At 39.5% G+C, this 12,247-nt stretch overlaps 1 protein-coding gene across 1 annotated transcript in view; it reads right to left on the bottom strand.

The window, feature by feature from the left end:
• Positions 1 to 12,247, bottom strand: part of FAM117B (family with sequence similarity 117 member B) — a 39,521-nt gene that overhangs the window by 4,278 nt on the left and 22,996 nt on the right. Inside the window, exons 4-6 of the mRNA XM_024738354.1 lie at positions 10,368 to 10,511; positions 8,555 to 8,780; positions 5,820 to 5,940 (exon numbers count right to left, since the gene is read on the bottom strand). Coding sequence (XP_024594122.1) covers positions 5,820 to 5,940; positions 8,555 to 8,780; positions 10,368 to 10,511 — 491 coding nt within the window. The remainder of the gene's footprint in view (positions 1 to 5,819; positions 5,941 to 8,554; positions 8,781 to 10,367; positions 10,512 to 12,247) is intronic.

The raw sequence follows: 12,247 nt of genomic DNA, 5'->3' as shown, positions 1-12,247 counted from the left end.
ATGTTCCACTATGATTTTTCCAAAGTCTGCACTATTTTGAAGGGAAAAGGCAAGGAAATTAATGACGTACATTGTCTATCTTTTACTGAGTTCCACCACTGCATGACTAAACTTCGGTGGGCATGAGTTCTCCAAGTGCACTTAAAAATCTCTTTGAAACAATTCTCTAAGTTAATAGCCATGATGGTTTTCTGAATAACGTAACATAAATGTAAAATCAAAATAAAACTAATGACAGTCCTCTGTTCTGAAAGTTTTTATTGAAGCCAAATCCTTCCCTGTCCCTAGTTGCTCCTGCAAATTAACCCAAAGAGTTGCAAAAGGATACGAGTGTTAATGGTATTCCCTGAAAATATAAAAAATTAACGTAACATGGAAGTGACACAAAATTAAAAAGAAATTCAAGTGGAAGAACCTAAATAAATCAAGATTCAGGTGGGAAAAGGTAATACGATATGACAAAGTATTGTTCTCATCTCTCCTAATGAAATGAAAAAAAAAAAAAATCCAAATGTGCCAAGTCTGTACTAGATTCTGGAGACCCAAAGACAAAATGAACTACAAGGAGATAAACATGTAGTTCTTGGGAAGAGGGAGGTACTGGAGACAGACTGTATTTCAATATCATTAGTCTCCTTTCTAATCGTTAATTTGTTTTTAAAACATTATTCAGAGAAGCTACGAATTACTTCAAAGGATCCATAAGCTTTACTGGACTGCCAGAGGTGTCCATAGCACAAAAAAGCTTGAGAACTCCCGCTAGCGGGACTGACAGATGTGATAAAAATGGTTTGTAAAAGGTTTAGGGGTAGAAAAAGGGAGTAGATAACCTGTGGCACAGAGAAAGAGAGGGAGTTTGGTAGGAAGGTAGCTTCTAGAGGAAGTAACATCTGAACTGGGTTTGAAAGAATGAATAAACAACAGACCTGGGGAGTAGGTGCAAAAAAAAAAAAAGTTCCAAGTACAACGTTTTTGAGTGGGCATATTTTGCTTTGGGTGGGTATATTTTATTGATTAATAGTGAATACTACCCATGGATAGCTTTGGCAAGTATAATAATTTAAAAAGAAAAAAATTACATTGTTTAAATTTGTTTTTCTTGTGTATTGTTCTTTCTTGGATACAATGGAAACTTAATACTTGAGTACATCTAGGGCCACACGTGTATTTGGATATATTATGATAAGAAGAGCACACACTCCTCTGTTTTTACTGACAGCATGGATTTCAATTCCTTAAAGAAGATAGGAAGTTGAGATTATGTTTCTTGGTTTTTTGTTTTGTTTTGTTTTTTTTTGCGGTACGCAGGCCTCTCACTGTTGTGGCCTCTCCCATTGCGGAGCGCAGGCTCTGGATGCACAGGCTCAGCGGCCATGGCTCACAGGCCCAGCCCCCCCGCGGCATGTGGGAGCTTCCCAGACCAGGGCACGAACCCGTGTCCCCTGAATCAGCAGGCGGACTCCCAACCACTGCTCCACCAGGGAAGCCCCATGTTTCTTTTTCTTTTAAATAAATTTATTTATTCATTTATTTATTTTTGGCTGTGTTGGGTCTGTTGCTGAGCACGGGCTTCTCACTGCGGTGGCTTCTGTTGCAGAGCACAGGCTCTAGGCGCGCAGGCTTCAGTAGTTGTGGCACATGGGCTCAGTAGTTGTGGCTCGTGGGCTCTAGAGCGCTGGCTCAGTAGTTGTGGCGCACAGGCTTAGCTGCTCCGCGGCACATGGGATCTTCCTGGACCAGGGCTTGAACCCGTGTCCCCTGCACTGGCAGGGGGATTCCTAACCACTGTGCCACCAGGGAAGTCCGGGATTATGTTTCTATAATTAAATAATGCTTGTATTTTCTTTTGAAGAATTATATTCTTCAATTATATTCAATTATATTCTTCATTCTTATATTAGGAAAAAAAGGGCTAATCAATTTTTATACCCTCCTCCAAATGAGGCCTAGATTTTTAACTAATTTATTTATTGTTTGAGGTTATCTTATTAAAAAGATAAAACTGTCTTAAAAATCACTTAAGACACATGGCTGCTAATGGATCTTGAAGATGAAACCACACATTTCTGAGATACAAACTTCTGACTTGGACATTTTTTAATGACAGAATCTAAAATCAGTTTAACTTCCTTTCTGCTTTTACAAAAACAGACTTATGACAGATCTCACACAAAATAACGTAAACGATAACAACTTGTCTAACTGGCACCCAGATCAAGAAACAGAACACTAACAGTAAAAAAGAAAAAAAAAGAAGCATCACCACCCCTCCTCCAGTCATGACCCCAACCCACCAAAAGGAATCATTTTTCACTCCATTTAACTTCGAGGAGCAGATTCCCCAAGAAACTCGTTACCCACCCCTGGGGTGTATGACCAGTATTATACTTATGCTACTAGAAACTGCAGGTACTAATACTACTTCAAAGTTTTCTTCAATTTAAGAACCATACATATCAAAAAACCAAAACACACATACACACACGTGTACACAGAAACCCTCAGAACTAGTTTAAATATTTTACTTTTTCCTTAAGAAGTTATTCCGAAAGGATTGTATCTCAAAATAAACATAACTGCTTGCTAGCTGACTTTCTGAGAAACAGATGGTCAGGATGGATAATTATTATAGGTATTTTCATACTGATGTGAGGAATTCTTTGGTATTTTTTTAAAGGCTTATGTATTTTCTTTTTAAATTCAGGAATAAATTAGTAGCTAAGAAATGGTGATTCCAAATTACTTAAAATGGGAGGGATGGAAAGAAAGGAAGAAAAGAAGGGGTTATGTCATATTTTTAAAAAAATCTCTATACTGAAAAGAAGCCAAAATATCTAGGAATCTAAGGTAACTAAGGTCGAGTTCATTAATTGGGATCAGGAAACAGCATATGTGACTTCATTAAAAAGGACTTGCTGGGACTTCCCTGGTGGTCCAGTGGTAAAGAATCCGCCTTCCAATGCAGGGGACGCGGGTTCAATCCCTGATCAGGGAACTAAGATCCCACATGCCGTGGGGCAACTAAGCCCATGTGCCTCAAACTACTGAGCCTGCGTGCTCTGGAGCCCCCACTCCACAACTAGAAACAAGCCTTTGTGCCACAATGAAAGATCCCACATGCCACAATGAAGATCCCGCATGCTACAACTAAGACCCAACGCAGCCAAAAATAAATTAAATTAAATAAAAGACTATGCCTCTGGTGCCATATTAGCTATAAAAAAAAAAAGGACTTGCTAAGTGCAACTGGCATGGCTATGGTCTGTGCTGTATCAAAAAAAAAAAGAAATGCAAAATCTGGTCTTGCCCTTTCTGGGCCCAAATCCAACTACCTGTTTTCTTTCAGGTAAATAAACATACATTTCTAAAAACCAGAGATCAACCTCTCACTGACTCCAACCCCTGGTTCAGAGTTATTATCTTTAAACCAAAATTAAGACTTGGAGAGAAAAGTATACTTTAAAGAATGATTAAGATAAAATTTAAAAATTAGGACCAGGGGCTTCTCTGGTGGCGCAGTGGTTGAGAATCTGCCTGCTGATGCAGGGGACACGAGTTCGTGCCCCGGTCCGGGAAGATCCCACATGCCGCGGAGCAGCTGGGCCCGTAAGCCATGGCCGCTGAGCCTGCGCTCTGCAATGGGAGAGGCCACAACAGTGAGAGGCCTGCGTACAGCAAAAAAAAAAAAAAAAATTAGGACCAATAATCTACCTTTGCTTTAATGCTAGTGCATCCAGTTTTGCTCTAATTATGACATAACTGGGGCAAAAAGAAACCAATTTTTTAGACTTTGAGTAACTTGTTTTACTGATAGGTTAAAATTACCTCTAAGAAATCCACTATTGGGTTACCGCTGTTAATTTCTTTTTGGAATATAATTAAGATATTTAAAAATGAATAGATCTCCATGTGCTACACATCCTTTATATCAGTAAAATTTATAATAAACTATGTGCATTTAAAAAAGACTAGGTTTACCTTCTAATAACAGATGGATGTGCCATAAAACATTTTATATGTCAGGGTTTACCTTATGTTTCTTTGATCTATCTATCCCTCCACACACACACCACATCCTTTCTTCCTTCCCTTTAGAAACAAATAACATAGTTGTATGTATATAGTTCAGTTATTGAGAAATTTTCCAAATGTAACAGTCTAAGGCAGATACCACAGGACACCAACCCACACAACCAATATTCACTCAAAGTCATTTACACAGAAATTCAAACTGCTTTTTAAGTCCATCAGCCATTTCTCTGCACTTAGGCACATCTGAATTACCAATACGTCAATCAAAGATTTCAACTCCATAAGGTTCCATGTGAACCATTGATTTTTACTTAAAAGAATGACTCCATTTCTTAAGAACTCTCATGAAAAGGTTTAAGCCAGCATTTTCAAGTCAAGCATAAAAATCCTATGAGGTTTGTTAAAGATGCATAATCTAGGTCCTACCTACATCCATATTTTTACTCATTAGGCCTGGGATGGGACCTCGGAATCTGGAGTTTTAACTAATAACCCAGATGATTATGATGCAGGGAGTCTATGCACGTGGAGAAATACTGCTTAAACTCTCTGGCACCAGTCAAGTTTTTAGACTTACATGGTGAAAAAAATAAGCAGTTGCTAAAATGGAGTTTTCAATTACTGTCACAAAAGCAGATAGGAGACTGACAGCTGGGATCTCCTAGTAGAGGAGGTGAAGGGATTAAAAAACAATGCTCTTTGTGTGGCAAAATTACTCAGAATTTAGATTAAAGGAAGCACTGACAGAGGGGGAACAGAGAGGAACAAAAGGATGCCATATTTCAAAATGATTCTAAGATGTTCATGATGGAAGAAAAAGATACATTATGTGATTCAGACAAGGCTGGACAATCTCCACATTGTAGTTTTGGTTTCATAGTGAGAAAAAGCCAGAGGATGGCTTTCAGACTTGCAGCGATAGTGAGACTGGAAGGTGAGGTTTATATAAGTACCATCATCCTCTCCTCAAATAATGTTCATCAGCTAATTTGCTCAGTTTCATACATACCTGCAACCCTGTAGCCACCACTTCCAAAGCAAGGGGCCATAGCTACTGAAAACACAAAGTTGCAATACTTGCTGAGCAGACTCTGAGTCTAAAACTATGAGTACCTGACTAGAGTACTAGCCAACAGAAATATATGAGCACAGAAGATCGCATACCAAGGGTACCAGACACCGTTTAAAATTCTGCTTCTTCCGTGATCTTCATCACAGGAACATGTTTCTGCAAAGTAATAGGATTCTCTTCCCCACGTTGGCAGGAAAATATTTTTTTTAACTGTTTAGAGAACTGGAGACTATAAGTAGTTAAAAACTAGAGGGAATTTGATCCTTGAAAGAAGGAAACCCACCCTGCGTTGAGATCCATGGTTTACCTTGAATAAATACAATGCTAAATTCAATGTGTGGAGCTGATTGTTTACAGGTTCAAAACTAACCATGGGTGATACGTTGGGGACAACTGAGGAAACGTGAATAACAACCGGATATTAGTTCATATTAAGCATAACTGTAATTTTCTTTGGTATGACAATGGTATTGTGGTTATGTAGGAGTGGTTACTTTTACCATGGTTACTTTTAGGAAATGAATATTAAACTGCATTTGAGGTTAAATGTCATGTCTGCAACGTACTTTCAAACAGTTCAGCAAAAACTAAGCAAAATGTTAACTATAGGATCTAGTGGTGGATCTATGGGTGATCACTGTACTGTTCTTCAGCCTATTTGAAAATTCTCATAATAAAAGTTTTTTGGGGGGGAGGGATGATGGGGGATACTTACGAGCATTCCTCAAAGACTTTGACCCTCTCACAGCCCTCAGGAGGTTCCCTTTTGAACATGTAACTGTTGTTAGGTTTTGGTGAGGTTGCATATTTGGGCAAAGGAGAGTTGTTCCCATTATCTGCAAGAAACGACATGCTGGATTACTGAGAAACACTAGCACATACGTGCGGAGTCATACTGTATTGGATCGTTCTTGGCCTCCCCCTACACCATGAACAACTTGAGGGTAAGGAATAGTGCTTCATTCATCCACATCATCCCACTACCTAACACAATTGCTGGTAAAGAGGAGATAATGTTTGTTAAATAAATGCATAAACAAGTAAGAGATTTTTATTTTTCTTCTACTTACCATCCCCACAGCCTAGGTAGGTTATTATTTAACCAACCATCACTTACTCCTCAGCACTGAACACTGCCATATTTCTATTCTGTACACAGCATATTGGGCTCAAATGCCACTTCCATTCTTCCCAGGACAAGTAATTGAAATGGTTCTTCACTGGTTGTGTATCATTCACTCTTGGTCTGCCCCTCAGAATCGCTCTATTTGATTCCTCTGTCCCTCTGGCCACAGTCTCTGCTGCAGGTGGTCAGATCCATATGCACACTATATGCCGAAGACTTTCTTTTGCCTACAAACTTCTCTATACCTAAGAGGTCCTTCTCCATACATTTTCCCAAACCTCCTTCAAAGTCTGGCTCAAAGTTTTTGAAATCTTTCTAAATTAACCCTACCAAAGGGAACACTTCTTGACTCTGGTATTCCCGTCCAGTGCTGATGTCCTCAGTTTCTATTATATTAACTTGAAATTCTAGACATGTTCCCTAAGTGTCCTAAATGTAGAGTCTGACTGTGCCAACTAAACTACAATTCCTTGCTGGCAATATAGCACTGTAGCCCTTTCTCATAAAAGAAATCAGAGGAGCTAACCAGTCGCTAGTCTCCTAAAGTCAAATACAGCAGGACATAAAACTTATGGAGTTCCTATATGTTATTGAAGTAAAAGTAGAAAGTATGGGAAATCAAGGGACAGATTACAATAGCCATGGTTTAGTTTGTGAGGAGAGGGGTACATCTGATTGAGTGCTAAGTACCAGGGGCTGCATTCACTATCCCCGTTTTTTTTTTTTTTTTTTTTGCGGTACGCGGGCCTCTCACTGTTGTGGCCTCTCCCGTTGCGGAGCACAGGCTCCGGACGCGCAGGCTCAGCGGCCATGGCTCACTGGCCCAGCCGCTCCGCGGCATGTGGGACCTTCCCGGACCGGGACACAAACCCGTGTCCCCCGCATCGGCAGGCAGACTCTCAACCACTGCGCCACCAGGGGAGCCCTCACTATCCCTTATAATCTTCACAATAAGTATCAGAAGTAATTATGGCGACTCCTGACAAGAAACACATGGCCCAATCAAAGGATTTAGTTCAGTGGGTGTCAAACTTCTGTGCAGGTGAATCACCTGGGGGCACCAAAAACGCCTAGTGCCTGCGTCCTGTCCCCAGGGGTTGTGATTTAATTGGTCTGGGGTGTTGGTCTGGAACAGCCATGTTTTATTTAACCTAGAAGATGACAAAAAAGGGTCCAAATAATAAAATTTTACAACTGCCCACTGTCTGAAGTGACTTCTTCAGAAAATCTTATGTCCTCTGTACTTGCTACAGTCTAAGTACTTTAGGTGACTGGCAGTAATGAACAGTTGTCATTGGACATGGAACATTTCAGGACATTCAACACATTGCAAGTAGAAAGTTCTAAATGAATGACTACTAAACTGAGCTGTAGAATGTATTTAATAATAAATATCTTATTATTGCTCTCAAGTTCATGTAATAATAACTATGATTAGGCTAAAAAAACACTGCCCTGATACAGAGAGATGAAAGACCCTATTTGTTTTAAAAGGTAAGAATATTATTAGTAACTAATATGCAAAGTGCTATGTCTCCAATTACTTTCTGAGTCGGGCAAGTGGTTTAATACTGTAAGTAGCCCACCACCACCCCCTTTTACTCCAGGCATGCCTGGAATACTCATCTTGCATTGATATAAGTCAGCTTAATTCTTGTTAGAAATATCACAGGGCTTCCCTGGTGGCGCAGTGGTTGAGAGTCCACCTGCCGATGCAGGGGACACGGGTTTGTGCCCCGGTCTGGGAAGATCCCACATGCCGCGGAGCGGCTGGGCCCGTGAGCCATGGCCGCTGGGCCTGCGCGTCCAGAGAATGTGCTCCGCAACGGGAGAGGCCACAACAGTGAGAGGCCCGTGTACCGCAAAAAAAAAAAAAAAAAGAAAAGAAATATCACAAATACAGATCCTAAAACACACTACTGTAACTTGAAGGTTTCACATTCAATTAAAAAGTAGTAAGATTGTAAAAACATGACAACTAAGGTGATAGAGAACAAATGCTTATCAGGACAAATGTTTATCTCATTTATACCAAAAAGAATGTCTCTCACTAATAAGGAACTTGTATTAGTAAGTGCAAAAAAGGAAAAAAAAAAAAGGTACAAACAAAAGCCCATAACCTACCCAACTAGACCATCACCTGAGCACCACAGTAAAACCTACTGTTTTGTACCAATTTTTTTAAATCTATGTTTTGAACACATCTCAAAGTAATTATCTTAGTAGCCCTAAGTGTGTGTGCTCTGCTAGGAAATGAACAGAATGCATGATACAACAGGTGGTATTCACTTATCATCTGGTAGCAAACTCCTCCTGCACTGTACCTTTATCCCTGGGATCAACAAGCAGGTCATCAGCCGAACAAGGGCTCTCCTCGCTCCCCTCGTTGGAGATAGTGAGGAAGGACGTGGGGGACACAGACTGGGAGCGGCTGCTGCTGTTGCTCCCCCGCTCTGCCCCGCCGGGGGTCTGCGTGTCGATGCTGCGCGTGCTGCTGCTTCTCTGCACGAGGGGCGGAGGTGCACGATGGCCGTCTGGAATATCTTGTGGCTATAAAACGTTAAGTATTTTCGTCATTGATTTTGCATATAACCTATGCACATCCTCCTGTATACTTTAAATCATCTCTAGGTTTCTTATCTACCCTAATACAATGCAAATGCTATGTAAATAGTTGCTGGTGTGTGGCAAATTCAAGTTTTGGATTTTGGAACTTTTTGGAATTTTTTTTTTTTAATTTTTTGGCCATGCCGCATGGCCCGTGGGATCTTACTTCCCCGACCAGCGATTGAACCTGCGCCCCCTGCAGTAGAAGCACAAAGTCTTAACCACTAGACCGCCAGGGAAGTCCCTGTCATTGATTTTGAAATGCATCTAACGTCATCCTTCCCCTGTTGTTCCAGAAGACTCAAAAGTCAGAAACCCTCTCATCAGGCCTCGCGAGAAAGAAGCCTCTGTGTTGCTCTGTGGGGATACCCCTGTCTCATCTGTTCCCTGCTGGACACTGAGCGGCAGACAGAGCCTCTGTATTCTCAGGGTCTGGCACATGAGTGGTCAGTGCTTGCTGAAGAATGAACTGCACTGAATTACTTATCATGTGCTATTATTTTTAAAATTATAAAAAAACAGGCCATTATAAAAGAGGAGAAATCTAGGTGTAACTCTAGGTTCCACGTTAGAAGAAAAGGTTATCCACTGTGTGAACTAGTCATAGTTGATGACAGGCCCTGCTACTTTCTACCCCTGCCCACTTCCTTCAAGAACAGGGTTTTCAAAGAAACCTTCCTAAGTGAGAGAAAGCTTAATCACAGCAGTGCTAATTATACAGGGAAATCAAGGAGAACGCTCAGAGGGAAGCTTGTGTGACTCACTCAGCAGGGAAACCAGCTCCCTGTATACCTTTGGTACATTTACCTTTATTACATCAAAGAAAGTTTCCCCGTCATTCAGTGGAGGAGGGAAGGAGGAGAGGGTGTGGGCAGTTGCATTTTCTCTAAGCTAAACCAACCTGTAATCTTAAGGGAGAGAATCTTAGGCATCAATAAAACACTACTTTAAACTCCCCAATTTCTCTTTCACTGAAGAATGAAAGCTTAAATATACTGTGACATGGTTTTAAATATAAACAGGAAATTTTATCACTGTCTTATATATGAACCACTCTCGTGCGTGTCATAGTTAATAGAATACACATTCTTATGTGTATTACAGGTAAGCAGAACTGTGCTTCGATGATACAGTCAACCAGTGACTAACATAAGCAAGAGGTAGATTCATACTTTAGAAAGTATTCCATGTCATATCCCTCCCTCCCCAACAAACTCATAAGCTAAACTTCTGTTAAATAGAGTTATAGCCAATAAGAAGCATATCACCTGTCTAGGGGTTTTTAAATACAGAAAAACAAAAAATAGTTTCTGTTCAAGGATCCAAATTTAAGTCACATCAGTTGCTTCTATGAGATGCAAAGAAATGAGAACTTTTCATTCACTTCCAAAGGTCAAAGTTTTTCAAAAGAGAAAATTTTCATTCTCAACAAGGAAGAAACCCATGTAAATACAGAAACAAAAACTGTGAATTTTCTTAATAATTAGAAAAGTTAATGTATGAATGATTTTAAGATACAAGAGTACTTACTATAAGTTGTTCTTCCTTTTCCCCAGTCTCTTTAATTATTATTTCAATCTCCTGATTCAATCCTTCCACACTATTCCGGAACCGGGAGCCTGTTGATTTGGTGATGGGAATTACTGGAATAAGTGCACTCTTTGGAACAGGCGCCTTAAGAAAAAGTGGTGGAGGCGGAAGAAGATACACTTAATACTACCTTTAAGTTCTCTAGATGGAAGCATACTTCCATTTGACATGGTTAACTCTAAAATAAATCAAAATAAAATTTATAGGCCTCACAAAAACTGTGAAAACCCAAACCTGCTCCTTGGTATACATGAAATATAATTTAAAGCCAAAACCCCAGACAATCAAGGGAGAATTTCAGAAGTTTATTCACATCTATGAGGGACTATAAAGGGTATAGAGATAAAGGAAAATACTAAAAGAATGTTAACCTCAGATATTCCTTTATAACAGAGTTCAGGTTTCAGAACATAACTTTAAAGTCCTCTAGTGCCATAATTATATATATTCCAGGAAATAAACAACAAACAGTAATTTATCAAAAAAAAAGAAAAAATATTTTGGTGGAAAAATAAAATCACTTCCAAAGTCCGTACACAGTAGCAAGATTACAGAATAACTTCCCTGTGAAATTTATTTGTACTGTCATTGTAATGATATTAATATGTTTTGCTCCAAAGCCTATCTCTAATTTTTTTTAAAAAAATTTCCCACTGGCACAGTATTACTTTTGAAAAGAAATATCTGATTATATTACAGGATGTCACTTGGTTTCCTGACAAATACTCAAAATAAAATATGAAACAAGAATTGCGAGGTATCTGCCAAAGTTCATAGCAACAGTGTGCCAGAAGATCATCTTGTATTGTCCTGCTGTCTGGTAAAGAAATGTGATTAATCCATCCTTCATTTAGGGAGGTTTCTTTGGAAAACCTCCCTCTCAGAGAAAAGTGGAAGCAAGGAAACAAAGGTAGTAACAGGGCCTCTAATCAGTTACCACTAGTTTCATTTGATAACCTTGCTGTCTGACACAGAACTTAATGTTAAACCTGTATTTCTCCTTTTTTATTCCTGCACACCTTTGTAATTAAAAAAAAGAGAGAGAGAGAAAAAAAAAGCACAACACAAAAATCCTGGGAAACCAAAGCAAGACATTTGTTAGAAAAAAAAGTCAAAGGGAAATCAAAGGGAAAGCTTCAATCTGGAGTGCTGAGGCAGCACTTCTTCATTGCTTAGTTATGTTGGGCCCCAAGCCTCACCTTCCTCACATGTAACATGAGAACACGGCACTCCACGTCAGAGAGTGGTTCTGAGAATGAAACGAGAGGACAGGGGTGCAGTGCCTGGCCCAGAACGGATGGATCCTCAGTAAACAACAGCTACAATTTTTATTTTGTGTTTTCCCTATTATGTATTTGTGTTTTCCCTATTTTATTCTTCTCTTTCCATAAATTTTTTCAATTACCATTTATTTTCTTCTACATATGGAATCTTCTAACTTTCCCGCTTTTCAATCCTTCTGTTCCCCAGTCTTCTTCCCATACCCTCAAGCTTCTCATATTACTTATTTCCTTTTCACTTCCATCTCTCTTCTTTCTGTCCCATCTTCTAGTCTCAATATCCACTATCAAAGGAAGGAATATGACAAATCTTAAGTTTAGATATTCTATAGTGTTTTATAGAGAAAATTTATATAATTAAATTTTTTTCAAGTCCACATCTTTGAGTCATTCTCTACATGGTAGATCTTTGGGGCACTGATATACCATTTCCAAAATTGTTTATTGAGGAAATCTTTGCCATGTCTTTGCCATGAAATCAAGGCCATATGTCTATTCTCTTGGTCTACTTCCTTTTCTCTGAAAACTTGTCCTGGTTAG

Source organism: Neophocaena asiaeorientalis, unplaced genomic scaffold (genome assembly GCF_003031525.2).
Source record: "Neophocaena asiaeorientalis asiaeorientalis breed wild unplaced genomic scaffold, Neophocaena_asiaeorientalis_V1.1 scaffold258, whole genome shotgun sequence".
Taxonomy (NCBI): Eukaryota; Metazoa; Chordata; class Mammalia; order Artiodactyla; family Phocoenidae; genus Neophocaena; species Neophocaena asiaeorientalis.
The sequence above is the reverse complement of the archived record's forward strand: the minus strand, read 5'-3'. Positions and strand labels throughout refer to the sequence as shown.